At 42.9% G+C, this 26,353-nt stretch overlaps 1 protein-coding gene across 2 annotated transcripts in view; it reads left to right on the top strand.

Moving 5' to 3' along the window:
- Positions 1 to 26,353, top strand: part of shank2b (SH3 and multiple ankyrin repeat domains 2b) — a 262,152-nt gene that overhangs the window by 149,972 nt on the left and 85,827 nt on the right. For both annotated transcript variants that reach the window (XM_049717383.2, XM_049717384.2), the window contains 5 exons: positions 3,428 to 3,567; positions 3,974 to 4,087; positions 9,565 to 9,646; positions 20,066 to 20,148; positions 22,484 to 22,608. In XM_049717383.2, the coding sequence (XP_049573340.1) occupies positions 3,428 to 3,567; positions 3,974 to 4,087; positions 9,565 to 9,646; positions 20,066 to 20,148; positions 22,484 to 22,608 (544 nt within the window). The remainder of the gene's footprint in view (positions 1 to 3,427; positions 3,568 to 3,973; positions 4,088 to 9,564; positions 9,647 to 20,065; positions 20,149 to 22,483; positions 22,609 to 26,353) is intronic.

Raw genomic sequence — 26,353 nt, 5'->3', positions numbered from 1 at the left:
GCTGGAGCATGGAATTAAGTTGTTAGAGAGGGTGTTGGAAAGGAGGGTGAGGTCACGGGTAGAGGTGGACAAGATGCAGTATGGCTTCATGCCTGGTAAAGGTACAACAGACGCATTTTTTGTCATCCGACAGATGCAGGAGAAACACCAGGAGAAGAGGAAGAGGTTGTACTTCGCTTTTGTTGACCTGGAAAAAGCATTCGACAGGGTGCCAAGGGAGGTGGTGAGATGGGCCCTAAGGAAGTCGGGCGTGGAAGAGGGACTGGTTAAGGCTGTGATGACTCTCTACTGCAGAGCATGCACAGCTGTTAGAACAGGAGTTGGCGACAGTAATGGGTTTGAAGTAAGGGTAGGGGTGCACCAGCGATCGGTGCTCAGCCCATTATTGTTTGCTGTCGTGATGGATGTAGTATCGAGGGAAGTGAGGGGTGGACTACCATGGGAGCTGCTCTACGCGGATGACCTGGTATTGATGGTTCACAGTCGAGAAGACCTAGCTAGGAAGCTAGCAGCCTGGAAGACCTGCCTGGAAGTGAAAGGAATGAAGGTGAATGCAGCAAAATCAAAGGTCATGGTCGGTGGTGCTGGCCTGGGAGTGGTACCACAGTCAGGAGCATGGCCGTGTGAAATGCAAGCGGTGCAGGGGAGAAATCGCCCAAGCAGACCCAGCTGAGCAAGAGGGGCTCATAGTAGATGGGGAGATGTACGAGGTGGTGGACAGCTTCTGCTACCTTGGAGACATGCTTAACGCTGATGGGGGGGGTGGACCTAGCAGTGACCACAAGGGTGAGAAGCGGGTGGAAGAAATTCAGGGAACTCATGCCCTTCTTAACATCTATGGCCCCATCCCTGAAGATGAGAGGCCAAGTGTACTCAGCCTGTGTTAGAAGTACTATGACGTACGGAAGTGAGGCATGGGCCCTGAAAACAGAACACGAAGAAAAACTAAACAGAGCAGAAATGAGGATGATCAGATGGATGTGTGGTGTGTCAATGAGGGAGAAAAAAACCAGTGCAGAGCTGAGAAAGAAGATGGGAGTGGAGGCCATAGTGGATGTGGTGAGGAGAGGCAGACTGCGATGGTACGGACATGTAGTGAGGAAGGACGAGAACGACTGGGTGAAGAAAGTTATGTCGTATAACGTAGAGGGAACAAGACCCAGTGGCTGACCTAAAAAGACCTGGCAGACGACCGTGTCAGCCGACATGAAGGCACTCGGCATCAACCACGGCCATGGACCGTTCCCGGTGGAAGAAAGCTTTGTTTGTTTGTTTATTTATTTCGAACATTTAAAGAAATACAAGAAAGAAAGTAACAATACTGAAAATAATAACTCCATAGTACAATAGAGAAGAAAGAAAAGAAAAAAAAACATTGCGTTATAAATTTTCACTTTATCATAAAAATCTTATTTGTTCAAAAGGGAGTAGAAGGAAGTCTAGGCTTATCTAGCTCTACCCCTAAAGCCATATCAAGAACCCAGTCTAACCCAGCGGTGCCTGGAAAACGGACTTTAAACCGACGATGATGATGATGGAAGTCTGTAATGTTACTTTTTTGCTAAATCAAAGGAGGTTCAAATATTATATTTATATATTAACTATATTATTTTTTGTTTGTTTATATATTTTATTCCTACATATTCATTATATTATATATTATACAACTATAATATAGATATTACAGTAATCCCTCGTTTTTCGCTGGTAGATGAAATCCGTGAAGTAGAAACCTTTATTTTTTTTACCATTATTATACAGGTATAGCATCGAAACCAAAGGACAAAACTTGTTTTCAGTCCCAAGCATTTGTTTAACAAATAGAAGTAAACACTTTCTTCCAGATAACTACAATAAAATAATAATTTAAATCATCAGTACATAGTGCGCCTCTGCGGCCGGACTCCGCTCTGTAGTGTCTTTTTTATCAAGCCATAACACAATGCACTGTGAGAAAAAAATCCGTGAAGCAGTGAGGTCGAGAAAAGTGAACCGTGATATATGTAGCGAGGGATATACATTTTATATAAATATAATGATTATCTAATTTATTTATCAATTATATGGGTATATATCTACGTTATTTTTATATCTGTCTTGTTACATATTGTTTTATATATTGCATATTAAAATATATTCAGGACTTAAGAGCAATTTTTTTAATATATTTTTTAGGACTCGAATGCAATACAGTATTATTTCTAATGGCATCGGTTGTGGAAGTATGAAGATTGACCACTAAATGGCGCTACAATCACTTGTAGTCCACCAGCGAGCATGCGTTGAGCCCTTTGAGACATTTTGTTATTAAGGGCTATATAAAAAAAAAACTTGACTTGATTTGACATGCTAATGATCTTAGTTGTTATTTTATCTGGGCTCTAGGGATTTAACAAAGGAACACTAGTGATGGTTCTTTTTTTTCCAATATACAAATTGATATATACAAAATGAAGTTACAAGTTTTTACCAGCTACAGCAGTAGCAGCAACAGCAAAGTAACCAAGTGGTTAGCATGTCTGCCTCACAATAATGTTTGAATCCCTGCTCCAGTCTGTCGGTTTGGCGTTTGCCTATTATCCACGTTATCTTTTATTTTGGTGGGGTTAGTGGTGGTGGTAGGTGAGGGGGGGGGGGGAGTCCCTCTGGCTTCCTCATACATACCTAAAGCATTACTGATGGCTCTAAATTGTCCATACTGTAGGTGAATGGTTGTTTCTATGTGCGGCCTGCAATTAGCTGGCAACCAACTCAGTCCCTCGCCTCTCACCCAAAGTCATCGAGGATAGGTTCAAGTTAACCCTTTCCCCAAGTGCTATTAAGGAAATGTGGACAGCTGGATGTTCTCAGTATGGTTTTATCTTCTCTTATTCTTTTTGTTAATTGCATGATTCGTGTATAGCCTACTGTACATATCATAAAGGACAACAATGGAAGAGTGGTTAACACTTCTGACAAGGTGAATTGCCTGGAGCGTTTTTATGTGGAGTTTGCATGTTCAACATGTGTATGTAAGTGGCCCACAGTTGCTCATCTTTACCTTTGGAACTGAAGCGTCACATTCAAGTCCCACTGTGGACAAAAAATAAAATAGCATGTTGTTGGAAAGAGTCAAGCTTGCTTCCAGTTTACTTTTGAGGTCAAGCACTTTTTATGTACCCCTATCACTTTGATGTCCCTCTTGCGTGTATGATCTGGTTTTCTCCTTTTCTTTTTTCTTTCTTAGTGTGCAACACAAACATGCAGCAGAGTGTGAGTTGAAATTCCCCATTGGGGATTTCAATGAGCATAGTAAATGAGCAATAAGATTAAATCAAATTGTGCAGGTTAGTATGATCATGTGGGTCTTAACAAATGTGGTCACACTGTTATCAAATGACTGTATTTGAATTTTTAGCTCCATTAATGCGGTTTCTGATTATGTCAGTCCCAGCAGTCATGAAGAAGCCCAAGGCACAAGGAGGAAGCTGTACAGTGCGGTCCCGGGGAGACACTTTTTGGTGGTTCGTCCTTACACTGCCCAGGCCGAAGGAGAGATCTACCTCTATAAGAATGATAGAGTCAAAGGTAAGATTGTAAATTGCCCTTTCAATAGAAAAGAAGTCTTGCAAGACTTTCACAATTCCCTCCTGTGATACAGTAGACCTAACTTAACCTAAATCTCGTCAAATTTCAAACAATATATATCTTTGTTTTTTATGTGAGTGTTGTGTTCTATCTGATACATCATATATTTACATACCATTTTTGGTGTGGAAAAAAAAATGGTCAAAATAAGGTCTTGTGTAGCAGAATTTATTGAATTTCCCGCATTGAGCTCTGGGCTTGAAACGATTTAAGCACAAAAGTAAACACAACCGTTAGAGAAAATGAGCTAAATTGGAATACTGTATTATTTTTGTTTTTATGTGAATTGATAATTGACTGAGACTGATCCCCTTTTTCACCCTCCCCACCTTTCCCCTTAACCCAGTTCTCAGCATCGGAGAAGGTGGCTACTGGGAAGGCAGCGCCCGCGGCCAGGTGGGCTGGTTCCCGGCCGATTGTGTAGAGGAGATACTGGCCAAGGCCACTGAGGAGAGGAGCTGTAAGTTGCATCAACACTTTTGGCATGGGGATGGATTTTTTTTTAATAGTACAGGGCATAGCTGCAGCAGTAGGATAGCAAGGTCAACGCAGGATGCTAAAGTTCCCAAGGCCATGCAAGTGGTTATTTTTTCTCCAATACATGAGTGTCGTGTGTTGCAGGCTTTGTGTTTTCTGAAGCTGTAGTACACAAAGCAAAGTGCTGCATCGCCCTGCTAACTCAACTGTGGTTACTTTGATTTCCCCTTGGGGCAAGCTAATGAATACATCACACCACGTTACGCTCCCAGCATCACAAGTTATCCTCGTTCATGCACATTGAAATGTTGTCTTGTACACTGCGACTCTGAGTGATTCAGTTTTTTCCCACCTCTTTGTATTGGCATTTCTGACTGTTTTATTACTGACATTATCGTAAAGCACAATGTTGCATGGGCCAAGTCCGGTCTTATTTTAATTTGCTCTATTTCCTAAGCTAGTGTGTCACCAATGATCAAGGCAGATGGGAAGCAAATTGCTCTGCTATCTCTGGTTCTTTGCCTTCCTCTGGGTGGCCTATTTTACAGTTTGACTCAAGGCCTTTGGCACAGGGACCTCCTCTAATGTGTTCTGCCCAAAGTGCCCCAAGCTCAGCTTGCAAACACAACCCCTCCAAGGATAGTGTTATAGCATGGTGACTCGCAGTCTTATAGCCTCATTTAAGACATGCTTGCATGCATGCGGGTGTGCTATTTATTAGGAGGGGACGAAGAAAAGTAGAAGTGTCAAGTTATTAAACTGGTCCCATTGATTTCTTGTGATTTGTTTGGTTAATATTACTTTTACCTTTTTAACATTACTTGGTGTTTTGTTTGGTTACTTTCATTTGACAGTAGCTTTCCTCTTGCCTCTTACCTGAAGGGTTAATATCCAGCATCCTTTACACATATGCATGTCCACTGTGTCATAGCTACTGTCTCAGAAGTATACAAAACATTTTTTTCTTTCGAGAAACCTTCCCCGGCACTCCTAACCCTCTGACACTTTCTACCACCTGTTCCATCCTCTCTGTGATCTCTTCTTCACCTCTCCCATACTCCCATTGGCTCTGAACAGTTGAGCCCAAGGACTTGAAATCCTGCAGCTTCTCAAGTCAAGTCAAGTCAAGTTTATTTATATAGCCCTAAATCACAAACAGTCTCAAAGGGCTTCACATAGACAAACAAATTGACAATTATTCTCCATCTCTACTCCTTGTAATCTTACCATTCCGTTGACCTCCCTTTAATTGTGAAACTTGTACTTAGTCTTGCTGCAGCTGGCCTTCATTCCCCGCTTTTCCAGTGTGCTTCCACCTGCTCCCAACTCTCATCACAGATCACAATGCCATCTGCAAACACCATAGTCCATGAGGACTCATGTCGTAGCTCACCTTTCAATGGGTCTAACTCTGTTTTTAAACGGTGCATCACATGGATAGGCAAGTAGACAGAAGGTGGCATAGATTTTCTTTTCTCTTCTTTACAAAGCAGATGTCCCGTATGCAGGACACTGTAACGTTGAAGAGCGTTGAAGAACATACAGTATGTGCGACCCATAACTATGAAATAGGGCTAATGTTGGCAAATGCAACAAAACAACAACAACAAAAACAACTGCAACTTTTTACACAGTATATATTTCTTCCAAGTTAAAAGTGGGCTGAACTTTCCATCTTTGGGCAGACAGAGACAAGCAATGCAGGATATGTTGTTTTAGACTTAGACTAAATTTTAGTCATCCCTTGGGATTGCTCCCTCAGGAAATTCTGGTCAGGCAACGAGAGGGATTACCTGGTTTTGCATGGTGTGTGTAATACTTACATTCAGACTTAATGTGATTGTTAAAAAGAAAAAGGTTTGTTAAAGGGATTTTTATAAAACCCTATTTGTAACACTTAAAATCAACTCCAAGTCTTGTAATATATTACCACTTGCTGATCTTTATGTATAGGCGGCTCAGTGCGGTACTGGTTAGCATGTCCGTCTCGCAGTTCAGAGGGTGTGGGTTCGATTCCACCTCCTGCCCTCCCTATGGGGAATTTGCATGTTCTCCCCGTGCCTGTGTGGGTTTTCTCCAGGCACTCCGGGTTCCTCCTACAGCCCAACAACACGCACGGTCGGCCGATTGAGCATTTCAAATTCCCCCTAGATCTGAGTGTGTATGTCTCTGTGTTCCCTGCGATTGACTGGCAACCGGTTCAGGGTGTCTCCCGCCTACTGGCCAATGACTGCTGGGATAGGCTCCAGCACGCCCGCGATCCCCGTGGGGACAAAGCGGTACAGAAAATGGATGGATGGATGATCTTTATGTGTCCCTGTATTAAACCTGGAAGTTGTGCTCGTAAGTTAAATGGATGTGAATAGTAAATTAGCCAGCTAATAAATCTCAGTTAATGTGAATTATGAAGCCTCAGAATTGGTGTCTCATCTGTTGGATTATATTGACTTTTTCTTGGACTGACGATGGACGGACCCCTTTTCAAGGTCAATGACATAGGTCGACATAGGCCCAGGTCGAGGCCAAAGGACGGACTGCCAAAATTTGGTAAAGTGTCCAAATCACAGAAAAGGGGTCCCAAAAAAGGGCTGGGCACAAAAACAAAGACACAAAAGAAAAGGCATTATTTGGTAAATTCAGCTCAACAAAACATTGCTTTGATTTGTTCCTTCTTGCATTTTATCTCATGACACACTAATTGTGCACACGTACGTGCACACAGTAGCCGAGTTAGAACTCAGCCTTCGTTGCCCACATTGTGTTGTTTGCTCAGTTAAGCTAGTCTGTTGCATTACATGCAAACTCAGTAAATGTGCTAATATGGAGATGGACAATAGGCTTTGCACACAGTTGGAATCATTCCACCGTTTCTTAGGTAAGCGTAGTCGCCCATTACAGTCTTTGATGATGTGCACATTTCCTCATGAATAATGAGAAAACATTTACAGGAAGTCAAAATTTGGGTGAAGGCCAAAATTATGATTTCTGAAACATTTGGAATAATCTATTTACATGCATGGGTGGACAGAGTTACTCCCTCATTTAGGCATTTAGGTATATGGAGTCAAACAGCGACGCTTGGATGACGTCGTGACGCAAATACTAGATGTCAATTCCGTTTGTTATGTTCTGCCATCAATATAACACATTATAGTCATGTCTAGGGCTGTCACAAATGAATCTTTTTGGAATTGATTAAATCTTCTATCAATTGTTCCATCGATTCTGGGAATCCAATACATATTATATACATAATACACAGACATATAAGTGTGTCTATATTCAAACTGTGTCATTTATATTGTAGAGACAGAAAATAAAGTGAAAACGCAGCAGAAAAATCACTGTATACAATTTAGGCTCGCTATGGCAATACAACGACTTAGTGGACTGAAAAAAACAAAAACAACAAGGTTCCTTGCGGTTGAGCATGTGGAGAACATGAACCACTGTCTCATTCAACGGAGGAAACTCAATTGCATTTAAATGACACAATATTTGAGTTAGAAACGAAGTAACCCATGCCTATTATTTCCTGTTTTTAAAAACCTAAATATCTTCTCATTTGGGTTCTTATTTTTGTGCACATTTTTGCATGACCTTTAAAAACCTGAATACTTCGAATATTCTGGTTTCAAAGGGCTAATTGACTATAGACTGCATGTAACATAGTCAGTTCTTCTACCTCTCTCACTTTCTATCTTTCTCGCTCTTGCACTCTCGCTCTCTCACAATTTGTCTCTGTCTCCGTCTCCGTCTCTCTCTCTCTCTCTCTCTCTCTCTCTCTCTCTCTCTCTCTCTCTCTCTCTCTCTCTCTCTCGCTCTCTCTCTCACACACACACACACACACACACGCACACACACACACACACACACACACACACACACACATACACGCACTTCTGCTAACCCTTCTCATTGAATAGCTATGATGCAGCAGGATTAGGCCCTGCTTAGACATGCTTTGTTAAAGTTCAGGTTAGCATTATTCCGTCCTTGTGACGCCTTATAGCAACGTAACCTAAAGTATACTAATGCATGTTTATGCACCAAACCATCTGTTGTACCTTGTAGTTAATTGGAAGATAATGATACTGGTTTATTAGTAGTAAAATTGACCAACACCTGCAATTAAAACAAATGACTACAAATAAGACTAATCAAGATGGGTGGGGCAAGAGTCTGATAGTGGGTGAGTTATTCTTTAACCTCAGTTAATTACCATAATTTTATAACACCAATAAAACAGACCCCGACAAAGAGGTGAACAAAATTTAGCAAGAGATTAGGAGGTGACTCTCTTCACTTAAGGCAATATTCTTCCGATCAAGTTGTTTGTTTGTTTGTTTGTTTGTTTGTTTGTTTGTTTGTTTGTTTGTTTGTTTGTTTGTGCTTTAACACTGCTGGCTTGCACACTTTTCATCAAGTACACTCATTTTCTGACAGACCTAACTTTGCAAATCTCCAGGATTTAATTCAATACCTAGCACGTAACACCAGCGGGGTGGGAGCAATTATGCTATAGTTGTTCCGTAGCATCGCTTTTTCTTTTTTATTGCATATGTAAACTTTGGACAACTCCTCACCTTTTTATTTTTTTTAAATTGCTCTTATGCTGTTGCTGGATCATCTTCTTGCAGTTGCTTCCTCCTTCCTCCAATCTAACACTGTGGGCAGAGTGTTAGGGGGAGAAAAAAATGCTCCTGTAAAGATGACAAGATGTAAGCCGGATCAGGGGGTTAGGATTTCTGTGAAAGTGTGACAGCTGGTCTGGGAGACTATGGTGAAGTGAAAGACGAAGCATTAAAGGAAGTGAATAAGACAAACACGAAGACAAGACGCTGGAATGAAAAGGCCTCATTTTCGTTGAATGTCTTGTAATTTGAAGGTGCTGTTTTCTGGAGTCGATGTTTTTACACAGTTTTTTTTTCCTGCACACTCAGGAGATAACAAAACCAACACCATGTGGCCACTTGCCAAGCAGCAAAGACTAAAGTTTACTAAAGTTTGAAAGACAAATGGACAGGTTTTAATCTCAGGAAGCAAACGACCTTTAGCTTTGCAAATTTTATCCTAGTCCTACAGCACTTTGTATGAATTAAACAGCACAATTAAACACCAAAATATCGGTGTTTTAAGATTCTTTGTCGATTTATGGAAAACTGATGAAGACTGTAGATGCGATGTGTTTTCATTCATTACTGAGACATTGTGTGTGTGTGTGTGTGTGTGTGTGTGTGTGTGTGTGTGTGTGTGTGTGTGTGTGTGTGTGTGCGTGCGTGCGTGCGCGTGCGTGCGTGCGTGTGCGTGCGTGCGTGCGTGCGAGCGTGCGTGCGTGCGAACGAGCGTGCGTGCGTGCGTGCGCGTTTAAAAGTAATGTTTCGATGGCTGAAGTACTTCATCTTGACGTAACGCCAATGATGTAATATTAACATTGATGTTATTGTTCTGATGTATCAGATTCCCGAGTGGACCGTGCTGACAGACGGAAACTGTTTAGACACTACACTGTGGGATCTTACGACAGCTTTGATGCCTCCAGGTAAACACATACTCTGTCATCATCTAGTGAAATTACCTTTATTTCATTATAACAGTGGGACAATCTTCAACCGTTCCATGTTTCTAAATGTCTTAAAAATTGTGAAGGCTGTTACAGACGTCAAATTTGTTTTAAATTTGATCGATTGAGCTTGCAGTCATCAGACTAGTGCATGTTCAATACAGAATACAAGTTTCTCCTTTTTAGTTCAGTAAATAATTTAATTAAATGTGACATTCAATCGCAAGCATTTCAAGATGGTGTGTGCCGATGTTCCTTTGCTTTGCTGTCTTGTTTGCTGCTATTGGATTTACTTGAATGCGTGTGAGCATATGCATTTGCATGTGAACAATTACGCTCAAGATTATTCAACCACTACTATAAATTACATTGATTTGCAAACTTTGAAGAGACGGCCATGTATGAATCAGTTTTGCTAAGCTATTCAATTAGCTTATACTAATCATCAGCAAATATAAGGTCGTGTTAGATCACAGTAGTCATTTGTCCAGCATCATCAAACATCATCATCAAGTGTCTTTTTTTTTTCATGTTGTGGTTGTATCCCGCACTTGGAAACAGGCAAGGCTAGAGTATTAGTGTTCTCCTGGTTGTCCGTTCTCCTGGTGGAGGGCTGCATGTGAACTCAGAAGGGAATAATTACATGACCAATTATTTTGAATTTTATCCGTACATTGCTTATAGAAAAGGGTCTAAAAATGCGGGAGAAATGGACAAAGAACACCCCCAAAAATATTGGGGGAAAAATAGTACACAGCTTGTCACTCTCATGAGTAACAAGGTTAGCGTGGAAAAAAAGGAAGTGTCCTTTTCTTTTTTTCACTTTTTTCACACAAATGGGTGCCATCAAGTAGGGTTTGACAAAAAACTATACTATACCAAATATCAATACTTGTTTGCGTGACATGTGCATCGCAAGCGTGAGTAAACAACCACAAAATATAAAAGGCAGATTAATAACTTCTATTGCCTTTTATGGGCACATCACCCCTGCCAACATGGCCACCCTTTATGTCTGTTCATTGGTTTAATGTTGCCAATGCCAACATGGCCATCACATAGGCATGCCTATTAGCCTTTAGTAGGACTGGACGATTAATTGAAAATGTAATCATGATTTTAAGTTTGGCTTCCCTCATTAACACCATGACTACAGAACGGCGCGGTATGCTTACAAGTTCCCAATGTTGAGAAAGAACCCTGAATGCGCCATATTGCTTGCGTAGCAAATTTATTTATTTATTTATGTATTTATTTATTTATTCATTTACTGGGCATTTTCTGTGTTTTTAAAATGAAAAAGTGCAAAACGATGTTGCATTATTAGGCTAGTGAAGAAAAGGATTATCCCTTCCCCTTATTATTTGGTTAAGCCAAGGTTCTACTGTAATTACCAATAAAAATGGGAACATCTAGTGCAGGGGTGTCCAAACTACGGCCCGCGGACACATTTATGGTTATTTAGTATAGCGGGACCGTTACGCGCAGTTAGTTATGTAATGTGTGCCGTCTACTAGTGTTGTGTGACGTCAGAAGTTGAGTGTTGACTTTCGTGCTGTATTTCTTTCTGTTGCAAAACCACACACCACACACACCACACACACCACACACACCACACACACCACACACACCACACACACCACACACACCACACACACCACACACACCACACACACACACACACACACCCTTCACACGCTTCATAAAATAAACACACACACAAGAATCACATTCACACACCCAAAGATTCACCCATGTACACTACACACACCTGCTCTCACATCCTTACGACCAAACGTGTGCCTATACCCTTTTGCCAGTTTGCCTGTATGCCCCTATGAGCCGGAGTGCCTGTTACTTTTTTGTCAATAATTCAGTAAAGCAATCAAAACTGAACCACGTCTTCCCTCCTGTGTTCTGATCGACACCCGGGGGCGAAAAGAGCATAACCATCCGAGCCAACACCCTATACCAGTGGTGTCCAAACTATGGCCCGCGGGCCAACTGCGGCCCACGGTCCAGTTTTTATTGGCCCGGAGCAAATTCTGAAAACAAAATTGAATATGGCCCGCACAAGAAGCTTGAGCTCAACTCTGTTGCACTTCTCAGTTTCAACACTAGATAGAGCCCGTCAAACAAACGAAATCAAGCGAAGAAAAACTTTTGCCGCTAGTCACCAGAAATGGCTGCACCAAAGAAACGCAAAATAGCAAGTGAGTGTAGAAGATATCAAACACGGTGGGAAAATGAGTATTTCTTCAAAGAAATCAACGGAAAGTGTGTCTGTTTGATTTGTAATGAAGATGTTGCTGTGATGAAAGAGTATAATGTCCGTCGGCACTATGAGACCAAACATCAGAGCTACACATCGTACACCGGTGCTGAACGAGCACAGAAAGTTAAGCAAATGGCAGCTAGCCTGCAAGCTCAACAGCAGGTTTTTTTTCGTGCCAACAAAACACAGGAAAACTCCACAAGAGCAAGTTACGAAATCGCTAAACTTATTGCCCAGCACGGCAAACTGTTTTCAGACGGTGATTTCATAAAGCAGTGCCTCATCAAAGTCACAGAAGTAATGTGCCCAGAAAAAGTGCCGGATTTCAACAATGTGAGCTTATCCAGAAACACAGTGGTGCGGAGAATTGAGGACTTGTCAGCTAACGTGAAACTCCAGCTGAGAGACAAGGCCTGTGCTTTGGATTTTTACTCAGTAGCATGCGATGAGAGCACAGATGCCACAGACACCGCACAACTGTTAATTTTTTTGCGGGGAGTAGATGATAATTTTTGCTGTACGGAGGAGCTGCTTGATATGATGAGCCTAAAAGGCACAACGACGGGAAAAGATATTTTTAAAGCTGTGTCAGAGGCAGTTGAGAAGATGGGGCTTAAATGGGACAAGCTCTGTGGAGTAACAACGGACGGAGCTCCGGCCATGACTGGCGAGCGCAAAGAAATGGCATCGTTGGTGTGCGCCAAGGTAAAAGAGAGCAGAGGTGAGGCTCATTAGGATGCACTGTATAATCCACCAAGAAGCACTGTGTGCCAAGACTGTCCAGCTGGGCGATGTGATGAACACTGTCGTAAAAACTGTCAACGTAATTCGAGTGAGAGGACTGTACCACAGAGAATTTCAGGCTTTCCTATCTGATGTGGATGCTGAATACGGGGATGTACTCTACCACTCTGATGTGCGCTGGCTCAGCCGCGGCTCTGTGCTGCAGCGTTTTTTTTCCGCTGAGATCAGAAATCGACCAGTTTTTAAAAGAGAAGGGCCGACCTCTTCATGAGTTAAGTGACCCTCTGTGGCTGGCAGACCTGGCATTTTTAGTTGATCTTACGCATCATCTGAATACACTGAACAAGAACCTACAAGGCAAAGAACAGCTGGTGCCACACCTGCATGCGCACATGAAAGCCTTCTGCGTAAAGCTCCGCCTGTTTGAGACACAACTACGAGGCTTTAATGCTGCACACTTCCCTGCGCTGTCTGAAATCAAGTCTGCTTTTCCAAACGCCGACCTTTCTGCTAAAAAGGAGAAATATGTGTCTGTGATTTCCTCTCTCATGACGGAATTCAACCAGCGTTTCCAAGATTTTTCTGCCATTGAAAAACAAATCAAGCTCTTCTCAACCCCCTTCCTGGTGGATGCAGAAGAAGTGGAAGAGAGTCTGCAGTTAGACCTGATTGAAATTCAATGTGATGATTCTCTGAAGAGTCAGCATCAGCTTCTCCCCCTCCCCGAATTCTATCAGAGTTTGGATAATGCCAAGTTTCCTCTGATGAGACGCCACGCAAAAAGAATGATGAGCCTGTTCGGCTCGACATACATATGTGAACAAACATTTTCTTTGTTCAATCAGAACAAAAGCAGACTGAGAACCAGAATAACTGATAGCCAGCTCTGTGAAGTCCTTCGTGTCTCAACCACCAAACTTTCTCCTGACATGTCAGCCATCCTTCAATCCAAAGGGCAGCGTCACTGCTCCCACTGAGTGCAATGTTCTTCACAATACACAGTATTCATGTGTCAGTATGTCACCTCTAGTGTGTGGCCCGGCCCTTTGTTTATTTTTCTGTATTTGGCCCTCACTACAAAAAGTTTGGACACCCCTGATCTAGTGTTTTACTACTCTGTGTACCAATCGAATTCTTTATTTTACTTCTCCATTGGAAGAGATTTAAATATAAGTGGAGCCCCGGTTCTCGAACAAATCGGTATTCGAACAAAAAATTCGAGATTTTTTTGCTTCGGATGTCGGACGAAATTCGGTTTTCGAAACTCGCGAGATGAGCCGAGAGGACCCGCATGCAACTGACTCCGTTCGTTATTACATTCTCGTTACTCTGAGGATTGCATCAACTCTAATCATGCCTCCAAAGGAAGCAAGTGGGAGCAGTAAAGCCATCCTAAAACACAAAGACGCTCCTAAAGCAATGCGACACTGAGCGCCCGGCGCGCTGCGGTCGCGATCGGACAAAATCAAGCTCCCTGCTCACTGAGGTCCACTTAAAGTTTGGAAAGTACATCAGGACTTTAAAAATATTTTCTAAATTTTAGCGACAGCACTTTCACAATAATGCGAACAGCGCGGTGCGGTTGCGTGGTCGGCGACGCGCTACGGTTGCGTGTTTGGCGGCGCGCTGCAGTTGCGCGATCGGATAAAAATGCGCAAATGAAAAAATGCATTAAAAAAGCGTTTTTTTTTGCTTGGAACGAATTATTTTTTTCCCATTATTTGTAATGGGAAAACATGATTCGGAGTTCGAATGATTCACTTCTCGAACAGCCTTCTGGAACGGATTGTGGTCGAAAACCAAGGCTCCACTGTAATTGTTTGCCAGTGTGTTTCACCTAACTTTGCATGAAGCTTGACCTTAGCTTGCCTGTATTAGGGTTGTGATTGTGCCCAAGTGCAGAAAAGGTGGCTGAGTTGATGCAACTTAGGTAAAAGGCTCCTGATCAGGGAGGGTCTTAGAAAAACGTACTTAATAGTCTGTGTCCTTAAGGATTTGCCGTGGCAAAAACATCAGCTATAACTCTACTCCCTAATAAACAGGAGAGAACAGTTATTAAAAGGCCACCCACTTGGACAATATAGTTATTCTTATATATTCCCAGTTGATAGCAATAATGACACTACAAGAAAATTATCGACACTTCAATTACATATTTTTGTTCTGTGTAATACTAACTATTACCATTACTTAGTAAACAACTGAATTTGTTTTATTCTCTGAATGAGTTTCATCCGAACACTTGAAGTGTAAAATTGCTGTAATTATCTAAATACCGTATTTGCCGGTGTACAGGTCGACTCGGTGTATAAGTCGACCCCCTAAAATTCGACGGAAATTTACGATTTTATGATATATCCTTTGTATAAGTCGAGCTCAATTGTTGCATTATATTAAACTTCAAAATTCAATATGCGAAATTTATTGACGAAATGTGTTCAAATTCCGGGAGGCCGTGCGCATGCGGCTGTTTATAAGCACCGCGGAGGAGATCGCGGAGCCTCATTCGACTTCCAGCGGCCGGCGAGCTCGCACACGCCGCCCGGCACCAACGGGAGGCCGGAAATAGCTCCAAGCCGAGCGGATCGGCACTTTATAAGCACCGCGGAGGAGATCGCGGAGCCTCATTCGACTTCCAGCGGCCGGCGAGCTCGCGCACCCGCCCGGCACATCCGGGAGGCCGTGCGCACGCGTCAAGTGGCCGAAAATAGCCCCCGCCGAGCGGATCGGCTGTTTATAAGCACCGCGGAGGAGATCGCGGAGCCTCATTCGACTTCCAGCGGCTGGCGAGCTCGCGCACCCGCCCGGCACATCCGGGAGGCCGTGCGCACGCGCCAAGTGGCCGAAAATAGCCCCCGCCGAGCGGATCGGCTGTTTATAAGCACCGCGGAGGAGATCGCTGAGCCTCATTTGACTTCCAGTGGGCCGCGCACTCGCGCACGCCGCCCGGCACATCCGGGAGGCCGTGCGCACGCGCCGAGTGGCCGAAAATAGCCCCCGCCGAGCGGATCGGCTGTTTATAAGCACCGCGGAGGAGATCGCTGAGCCTCATTCGACGTCCAGCGGGCCGCGCACTCGCGCACGCCGCCCGGTTCAAATTTTCTAAGTGCAACGCACAATGAGATGCATGAGAAACGGCCTTGGTTACCATCACATTTGAAGCGATGAATACGAAGTTAAATTTTATGACTCGGTGTATAAGTCGAGGTCGATTTTTTTCGGTCGATTTTGGATCGAAAAAGGTCGACCAATACACCGGCAAATACGGTAATTGAAGGATCTAAGCCTTTAAATCCAAAGGCCCCTTGACTAAAGCTCCCTGGTAAGGAAAAGCACAAGGAAAACAATTATGAACAGCCATTTGCTTAATACATTGTCACATTTATTCGATTTTTAAACCACCTATATTTTTGGGGTCACAGGGAAGTAGTGTTACTAGTCTGAATTTAGGGCGAGGCACCTTGGACTCCTTGGTTGTTATTTTTTTTCTGCATGATGCATGCTTAAATCACATTTGATCTGGTAAAATGTATAAACTTAAAGAAAAGTAATTTTAGGGGCTATTCCAGGAGAGTCTTGTCTTCCATTAGCCTTGACATCAGACGAGTGTGCTGACAATCGGTCTGTTGTCCTCACAGTGAGAGAGAAAGGTGGACAGGCAGGGGAGCCTGATGTTATTTTTCTGCATGATGCATCAGCTATCACTAAAGTGCTGATGAAGCTGTTTACTGAGGGCCTATTAAAAAGTCACATGTTGCAGATGAATACACTATTTGACTATTCTCAGAGGTTAAGAATCCCTGTCCATGATAACTGTTCGTCAAGTTCAGCAAGTTTAGAATGAGTCGTTGCTTAACATTCCCTCTTCGGAGATCATTCATATTGAGCCCCAACCCAATATTTTGCACTCCAGAAGCTGGATGTGTTTTGGGGTAAACTGGCACTTCAGCCTCACAGTGTGCCGACCAGCATGTCCCCATTCGGAGTCCCATTCCTTTAACCTTAGCACCCACCCCACCCACTGCCATCACGATAAACGATAAATTGTCAGGCTTGTATTGCACGCTGCAATGCACTGACATATCGAAGCTGTCAGATTTGGATAGATGAAGAAGGAGCATGCGTGCGCTTGTGTGCGTGCGCGTGTGTGTGTGTGTGTGTGTGCGCGTGCGTGCGTGCGTGTCTGCGTGCGTGTGTGGCTGCGTGCGAGCATGCGTGCGTGCGTGTGTAAGGGAATGCTGTGAGATAACCTTCAGTGTTGTCAACAGTGTGGGTCTCCTTCCTCTCCCGACAGATTGCGTTGCCTAAGAAACAGTTGCTAGGATTGCATCTTTCTCTCTCTCTCTCTCTCTCTCTCTCTCTCTCTCTCTCTCTCTCTCTCTCTCTCTCTCTCTCTCTCCTCTCACTGTGGCTCTCACTCTCTCTTGTTCTCTCTCGTTCTCTCTCTGTCTCTCTCTCTGTCTCTCTCTCTCTAGAGCTCTGTTCTACATTTTACCCATTTTCTCTGGCATGGTGCATGTGAATGTTCAGTGTAATCCTTGCCCCCATATGAGATGAATCTTAACAGTGCCCCAACAGTGTACAAGTGGCCTGTCACACGCTTTCGCAACTTGGCCGCTTTCCTTCACGACACCATATTATTGTCCATGATGAGACAATGAGACAACTGAATGTTTTACAAAGAAGATGACAACTGAAGGATTTATTCAAAATAAGTAGGATGACTATTCCAATAGGACTTGAAGAAAAATACAAGTCGAACCTTGGTCCAGGAAAACTTTGGGCAATTTACCAAGTTTTGCTGGCCCATCATTCATCCTTCATCTATCACCTGGGCACCCTTCCATCATCATCAGTACGCCCTTATTCATAATAGACGCCCTTATTCATAATAGACGCCCATCCGTCATTATTTTAAAAGTGCTTCCATCATTGCTTCCGTCCGTCCATCAATCATCACCACCGCAAAAAAAACCTTGTTGCCACTGTCATCAATAATAATGAATTGCAGTGACTTTATTGTTAAATGGCACAGTGGCGCACTGGTGAGAGTGTCGCCTCACAGTTCAGAGGAGCAGAGTTCAATTCAAGCTCTTTCCTGTGTGCATGTTCTCCCTGTGCCTGCGTGGGTTCTGTCTGTATATTGCAGTTTCCTCCACATTCCAAAAACATGCATGGTAGACCGATCGACCGCTTCAAATTGCAAGGTGTGAATGTTTGTGTGCCCTTCAATTGGTGACCAATTCAGGGCGTCCCCCGCCTACTGCCTGATGTCAGCTTGGATAGGCTCCAGCGTGACCGCGACCCACGTGAGGAGCAGAGGCTAAGATAATGGATAGATGGACTTTGCAGGAACCGGAACATTGTTATGAAATGAGTTCATTTTTGCCAAAAAGATTACCTGATCGATCCATGCTGGCATGAACATCAACATCGTGAAAATTACGTGCTGCTTTCCGCACAACTCAGCCTTGCACATCGTTTCCGCGTCGCACTAACAAATGACCACAAAGAATGTAAGCTCAGTGGTGCTGCAAGTCATTTACACCAAGAAGGGTGCAAAATACACAAGCAGCTGTGTGCTTCTCGATGGTCCCAAAGCAAGCAGGATTTGAGGGATAACAAGAAAGCAGCTGTGATTACTATCATTGTTGCTTAGGAAATGAAGGTAGTGATTCTTTTTTCCTTATTTAAATGAGTCATGCCCCACCTCTTCTCTGTTGGCTAGACACTCGCACAAGCAAGGGAACACCCGTGATCAAACTTGCGCAAGGCACGCCACACGACAGTTTATTTCGTGTCCTGAGTCAACAGAAGCAAGACAGGCTGGGCGTGTTTCTCTCAGTCAACTGTGAAATGGGCGTCCGTCAGTGAGGTCTGTCGGCACTTGACCTGGTTAGTGACAATTACACGAATGGATGAAAACCCATTACCGTCCATCCTCAGTCCATCTTTTTTTTAACTTTCTGGTCCCTGGGCCTTGGACTGCAAAATGGACGTCCGTCGGTGAAAGACAGACAAGACGGACTGTCACTGGGATAGAATGGCCATCTCAGATCATCATTTTACTAGGAAGTAGTGTAACTTGAAAATGTGATGCATGCTGTGAAGTTTGGTATACCAGCTGAACTTTTGTGGCAAACAAAGAGGCGATAAGAGCACCTACTGTGGCTAAAGTAGTGAGTTTTGACAAAGACGTCAAATTGAATAAGAGTTTCAAAGTTACTGTTGGTGTAGATAAGCGGAGAAAAAGCTTACTGGTGCAACTATAATACTCAAAAAGGTGAGATGGAGAGTCATTTGCTAACAAAAATGCCATGTTATTTATTCCTTATCAAGTGTGATTTTACTTATTTCTATATTGTACTGTTTATTTCTGACTACACTGCCGTAGCTGGAAAGGATTCATTCTAATTCCATTCATTTTAGTGGGAAACATTCGGTTAGCGAATGCCTTGGTCTGGAAATTGAGTCTTTATTGAAACAAATAATATTTCTGATCGGATGTTCCACTAAAGTGAAAACTAAGCAGCCTTAATTTCTTCAATTTGGGGGAACAAACAGTCTGAATTGTTTTCTTCTCCATTTTTTGTTTTCATTTTTTGACCATGACAAACGACAGCTGTGTTTGACAGTAACTTGTTAATGAATCTGCAAATGCATAACAAATGATAGTGAATTGAAGTGGCAGACATAACGCGTCAGGATTTACTGGAGCCAATTATCTGATCAGTTGGTGAGTTAAACGCAGACAAGTCGTAAATGAGGGTCACACATGCTCACACGCGCGCGCTCATACGCATACGCACACGCACACATCGTGGCAGCTCGTCTCCGTACGTATGTGCAGTGGCGCACGCCTAACGACCATCTCCATCTTCATCGAGTCTTTAAACCGGCGAGATTAAGCCCTCCCGAATCCCGTCTCGTGTTCTTGAGGAATGAGGCGCTTCCACCCAGCCTGATGTCGCCTCATTTGGAGCGCGCAGACCGAGATCGCTGGCAAGAGCTTCTGCAGTCGCAGAGGAAGCAGCGGCGGGGGTAACCGCGGCGTCAAGCCCGCTTCTCCGCTCAGGAGGCTCCCGGAGAGCACCGGCGGAAGAGGGAGGGAGGCGAAGAAGGGGATTACGTCGTCGTCCTTTTTTTTTTTTTTTTTTTTTTGAGAGGGTGGTGTCGTCTCTTTCCCGGAGATGCTGTCGCCGGGCCACTGTCATACCGTGTGATATACACAGAGCCCGGTGGGGTGGGGTCGAGGTTACCCTGCCCTGACCGGACTCGCTCTCCTTCAACATGAACCTCCACTCGGCCAGGGCGTCCGTGGCCATGCTGCGAATGATGGGCTGTGCTAACGGCCGCTCTGCTCGGAATCTTCTCCACAGTGACTGCGTGGTGGACGAGAAGACAGTGGTACTCCAGAAGAAGGAAAATGAAGGATTCGGCTTCGTCCTACGAGGAGCCAAAGGTAATTCGCACACTCGTCTGAAATGATTTAAACAATTATTTTCAGAATTCCCTTCAAATCAGCAACTCTTGAAAACACACATTCTCTCATGGTGGGTGACAAAGCCTACTTTTGACATGCGTAATATTTTGTAGTGTTTGACTTCCCTAGTATAAAAGAGCGTTGGTTTGGTGTGTTAGTTCATTGTTTTAGGGTTTGAAAGGAACTTTATTTATGATCCAACTTGCGCGCGTGTGTGTGTTTGTGTGTGTGTGTGTGTGTGGGGGGGGGGGGGGTATTGGGGGAATTTCATATTAGTCATATCATTCCACAAACCCATCTGTCCTGTTTTTGGTTCAATGCACCTTGCATAAACCATCATCATCTTTACTGAACACGGCATGAATTGTCCGTGATGTTGAGTGGCCTCACCAGGCTGTTTGATATTTCACCAAGCTTTGAGATTGGCTCTAAAAATAGACAGTTTGGACTGCTGCATTGGTTTCTATGACAATTCTCACCATGTCATAATCCACGTTGTGTTTCACTGCTGCGTGGAGCGATTGCTTGGTCTATGCTGCGGCTATGTCAAAAGATAAATTTTGTATTTCATCCTCCCTTTTTTGAGAAGCAAAAAGAAAGGGGGGGGGGTGGATAGAGAGGAGAGATTTGGCTTGAAAAACAGGAGGAATGTTCTAGTCATTCTGACACACACTGCCATCACCCTGGGGAACTGACCCAGCCAAGCTTACCCTGCAAGGGGGTGAACACACATACAAACACACAGACATACACTCATGCTCGAGCTGTCACATAGGCTTACATCCTCTTTTGCTCCCTGATAGTCTGCAGTTCTTTCTTTCCCATCTCTCGTCCTTTTTTACTGCTTTGTCCGTATCTCACTGTCACCCTCACTGCTGGACACCTAAACATACAATCACGCAACATGCTTGTGGGCCGTCTGTCTTCAGTGGGATGACTTATAGGAAGTGTCACATGTCACCATTCCACCCACAATATTTTGCAATCTCCCTGGAGCAAGCAACAGATGCACCATGTTGGGGAATAAGAAGCAACAATAACCCAATTAATGACAAGTCAAAGGGAATTGCTGATAAATCCTTTAGTTGTGACTAGTGTACAATTAATGTGGAGGTTATTCTGATTCATAATAATTGTAATTTCAGTTGACTAATGTTTTGTTTTTGTTTTTTTTACAATACACCAGTGCAAAGACTTTCCAATAACTTGAATGTGTAGTATATTGATTTACCACAGATTTCATGGTAACTATTATATAAAGCTGTCAAAGTCAAAGTCTGCTTTATTGTCAATTTCTTCACGTCAAGACATACAAAGAAATCGAAATTGCGTTTCCTACTATCTCACGGTGGAGACAAGACATATTACACCCAATTGGTCCACAGACAAACAAAACATTCAAGTAAACAATACAAAAAGTAAAAATAAGAAGGCACATATAATGAATAAATAAGAGCAACTTGGTTGAAATGGTGCAATTGTCCATACAGCAGACAGTATAATAGCGCAAAAGTACAAGTGGAGTAGTGCATGTAGAGTAGCGCAAGGCAGCCATCGTGGCCCAAAAGGACGTTACGCAGCCGAGGGTGGAGAGAATTCAGGATCCTAACAGCCTGGAGTATGAAGCTGTTGGTGAGTCTGGTGGTGCGGGAGCGCAGACTTCTGTACCTCTTCCCAGAGGGCAGTAGATCAAACAAAGTGTGAGCGGGGTGACTCACATCACTCACAATCGTGGTCGCCTTGCGGGCGAGGTAGGAGGTGTAAATGTCCTTCAGGGAGGGGAGTGAAGCAAATTTTATTTGCTAAAATTTCTCCTGTTCAGTTCAGTTCAGATTATTGTCAACACATAAAAATACAATAAATCTTGTCACGTCTCGTCCCCTGAACGGCTGGGGACGAGACGTGACAAATCTCACTTTGCCCAAGCACCAAAACGGGGCTGTTCAGTTGAATGGAATTCAAAGTGACGGATTTAGATCTTTTGGTTCAAAAATTCCAAAGGCATACTAAATGTATGTATTATGGTCTCTTAATTCTTCGGTGTCATGTTTACAATGTAATTAGCTCCAAGCTCCAGTTATATTAAGTATCCTGACTTTTAAAAAGATAATCATATTAATCACTTTTGATTGACACGGTCAGAGAGATGTTAATTTTACGGTATGTTTATTATTGTGGTTGTAGTTTGTAGTGGTGTAGAAGAGTAATACAACATACTGTGGTCCCATTTCATATTTTTAGCTAAATAACTTAATCATCAGATTGCCGAAGTGGTGATATTGTCATTTCCCTTTTTGTTCCTGTTCCTGCAAAGCGGACACACCCATTGAGGAGTTTACACCCACTCCAGCCTTCCCTGCTCTGCAGTATCTGGAGTCAGTGGATGAGGGGGGCGTGGCATGGCAGGCAGGGCTTCGGACGGGGGACTTCCTCATCGAGGTAAGAGCTGCTGAATCTCTTTTTCCGTGTGTGCGTTGCAATTGGTTAGTAAACCTTTGATCTATACAGTAAGATGGGATAGGTGGTGATGTGCTTACGTTCAACAAAATAATGCAAATATATTTTTCCAGAATATTAACGCATTTGGCATGTCTGTGTTCTTGTTGTTGCCACATCAAGATTTTGAGGCCAGTGATTTTGGCACATCAAGATTGTGAGACCAGTGATCAAGTGTTTAGGGACAATGGTGTCAGCAAAGTAACAAATACTGAGGAAAAAGACCATTGCTGGCCTATTTTTGGAGTTCTACTGTTTGCATCATCAACTGATAAAAATCCTTAAAAACAGCTGCAGTATTTGTTAGTCTTGAACCTTGTCGGCTTTCTTTTGTGTCATTGATGTTGGTGTGCATGTGCTTGCTGAATTTGGAAAATCAACGTCTAATCTAGTATATACACCCCCAAAAGATCATTTTAACATTATAAAATACAAGAATTCAATAGTCCTCAAGGTTTTTCACCAAGTTTTTAAAAAAATATATATATATTTGTTTTTTTACTGTTGCTTAGAATAAAGAGGAACGGCAAATAAAATCAGATTGGAAATGTCATAGTCTGCTGTTGAATTAATTTGCTGGTTGGAGACAAAAAAACGAGTTGCCTGTGAAAAACCTGCACAAATATGTGATGATGATTTTGGTCCTTCATTAGCTCAGTCATCTATCACCGCTGTCTTTACGAATAGCAAAACCTAACGTGGAAGTTTTTTGTTTTTCTGGCCTTGTTTAAAAACCCATGATAAAACATCCTTTGGTTAATGTTTATAAAACTTTTTTATTTTACCACCGTCAATAGTGGGGGGGGGTTACTTTTTGTTTGATGCTCTTCAACTGCTGCAGAGATTCAGTTTACATTTTGTGTTTGTCCACATTTGATGAAATAACAAATTCTATTTAGCCTAACAGCTTCAACATCATTCAAGATAGTTAAAGATATCCTTTTGCTGACTGCATTTGTGAAAATGCCAACAGCCTGTGTCATTCCAATTGTGGAATTTTGGGTGTGGTGCCTTACACCACATCTGCTTACACCTCACAATTTTCATATTTCTATAGATTGAAATTAAAACATTGGCCAGTGGGTGTTGTCACACTTGTGTTATAGTTCTGACATTCGAATGTAGAATCTCTTGAGTGGAGCTCTCACATCTGTTGTTTGAGGGGAATTTCTCCAGATCCTCAGGCTTTCTTCTACGTTCCAAAAGTTAGTTTAATTGATGATTCAGTCCATAGGTGTAAATCTCAGTCTGAATGGTCGTTTGTTTATATGTGCCTTATGATTGGCTGGCGAACCGCTTGGTGTGTACCCCACCTTTTGCCCAAAGTCAGCTGGGACATGGGCTTCAGCTCATCGGTAATCCTAATGAGTAAAGGTGTTGTACAGTGGTATTCAAAATGATTGTTTTTCTAGATAATCTGTTGCTAATGGGAGATGACCACCTTTTGACCACATACTGACATGACATATTGATGCCTGTTGCCTGTTGATGCCTTAAAAATTTAAATTCTAATGCAGCCGGTTCCCCTTTTGAACATCTTACAAGTATAGTAAATACCGTAATTTCCGGACTATAAGCCGCAACTTTTTTTCAAAATGGTGGACCCTGCGGCTTATAGTCAGGTGCGGCTTATATTAGATTTTTTTCGTGATTTTTGTGATGACTTGATCACTTTTACTCTTAACGCTATTATATACAGTAAAAGCTACAAAACAAACTGACAAATAACTCGTTTTCAAATCAGACAAATAAAAACTGGTCAAATATTTAAAAAAAAGATATTATTAAAAGTGAAGACAATTTGCAATTCTAATAATGACACACGAATTTGATGCACAATTTGTCTTCGCGGGCCACATAGAATGATGTGGCGGGCCGTATCTGGCCCCCGGGCCTTGAGTTTGACACCTGTGCTCTAAACCCTTTCTCTTACTCTGCCATGTGACTCAGAGATTACACAAAGCAGTGGTGCTGTTTGGACCATCTGCATTGTATTAAAACCCAATCAATCAGCATTTAAATTCAATTCTTCTGACATTTTGCTCACCAAAAACAAGTTGTAATGAATATGAACTTTTAATGCATTTTATTCAGAAGGTTACTTTGAATCCTGAGGCTTAAATGGCGGCGCGGCATACTTATGGATTTCTACGGCCTCCGGCCTCCAGGGGGCGCTCTAGCAGGAAGCAAGAGCGAGACAGGCGAAGAAGAGATAATGCGCCGAAGAAGACGTACTAGTTTGTGTTTACAACATTTTGCGCATCACGCAGAACGCGATCAAGACGGACATTACCGAATGCAAGCTTTTATACACAAACTGTCATTATGAGGGACAAAAGAAATGCATATGATGTCGCTTTTAAGCCAAAGGCAGTCGATGTTGATGACGTTGTGTTGTCGACTCTGGAGCGTATTTATGGATTTTTACGGCCTCCAGGGGGCGCTCTAGCAGGAAGCAAGAGCGAGACAGACAAAGAAGAGATAATGCGCCGAAGAAGACGTGCTAGTTTGTGTTTTGATCGTCTCGCGCATCACGCACACACCTACACTCGCACTCACACAAAGAAGAGACAGAACGAGATCAAGACGGACATTACTGAAAGGAAGATTTTATACACAAACCGTCATTATGGGGGACAAAAGAAATGCATATGATGCCGCTTTTAAGCTATACGTGTCGCTCGCTAGTTTAATGTAATTTAGCGCTTCGTGCATGAATAAGATTAGCATGAAGAGACCCTCATCACACTCGAAGAAATGCATAAAAGCGACGACGAAAGAGAGACTGAGAAAGTGTGAGGCGAAGGATATCTAACGCTATTCCAATTGGACACTAAGGAGGAAGACTTCGATGGTTTCAGTGCACAGGAGGAAGATGAAGACGGCTCTTTTTTTACTTTTACCGGTATGTTTTTTTTTAACCAGCCCTGTTAGTGCTGCTGTGTTGCTGCTGTGTTACCGCCGCGTCTCAATGACTTTTACCGGTATGTTTTATTGAATCAAACCCTATTAGTGCTGTGTTACTCCCGTGTTGCTGCGGTATTACTGCCGCGTCACAGGCAGTGTTTGGAAAGAAATGTTAAGGTATGTTTTTAAAGCTTTAAAAAAACTTTCTGTGTCCAGTCTTTCTTTGCTAATAACTCGCGTGCACACTTCCGCGTTGCTGCGGTACTACTGCTGCGTCACAGGCAATGTTTAGAAAGACATGTTCACGTATGTTATTAAAACATTAAAAAGGCTGTCTTTCTTTGTAAAAAACTCGTGTGCACGTGCGGCTTATAGTCCGGTGCGGCTTATGTAAGAAAAAAACTGAAATATCCCTGAATTTCAGCTGGTGCAGTTTATAATCCGGTGCGGTTTATAGTCCGGAAATTACGGTAAACATTTTGAGGTGTACCACAAACCTGTCTAATACCATTTTTTAAATGCAGATCACCAAGCTTACTCTCACTTGTTTCTTCAATCAGTTCTCTAAACTTTTATCTGCAGGCAATGTAGTTGTAGCGCTGCCGTACCACTTCTGCTATAGCTCACATTGTGACAACTGTAACTAAGATGAACACACAGAGTGAGTGACATTACAACTAATAAGTGGTGCAGCTATATCAAGTGACTTAAGGCCTATTCATACTTGCCGGGGCGTAGGCCGTGCGGACGTCACTGCAGCAATGCAGCAATGCAGCATGCA

This window comes from Syngnathus scovelli, chromosome 4 (assembly GCF_024217435.2).
Source record: "Syngnathus scovelli strain Florida chromosome 4, RoL_Ssco_1.2, whole genome shotgun sequence".
Taxonomy (NCBI): Eukaryota; Metazoa; Chordata; class Actinopteri; order Syngnathiformes; family Syngnathidae; genus Syngnathus; species Syngnathus scovelli.
The sequence above is the reverse complement of the archived record's forward strand: the minus strand, read 5'-3'. Positions and strand labels throughout refer to the sequence as shown.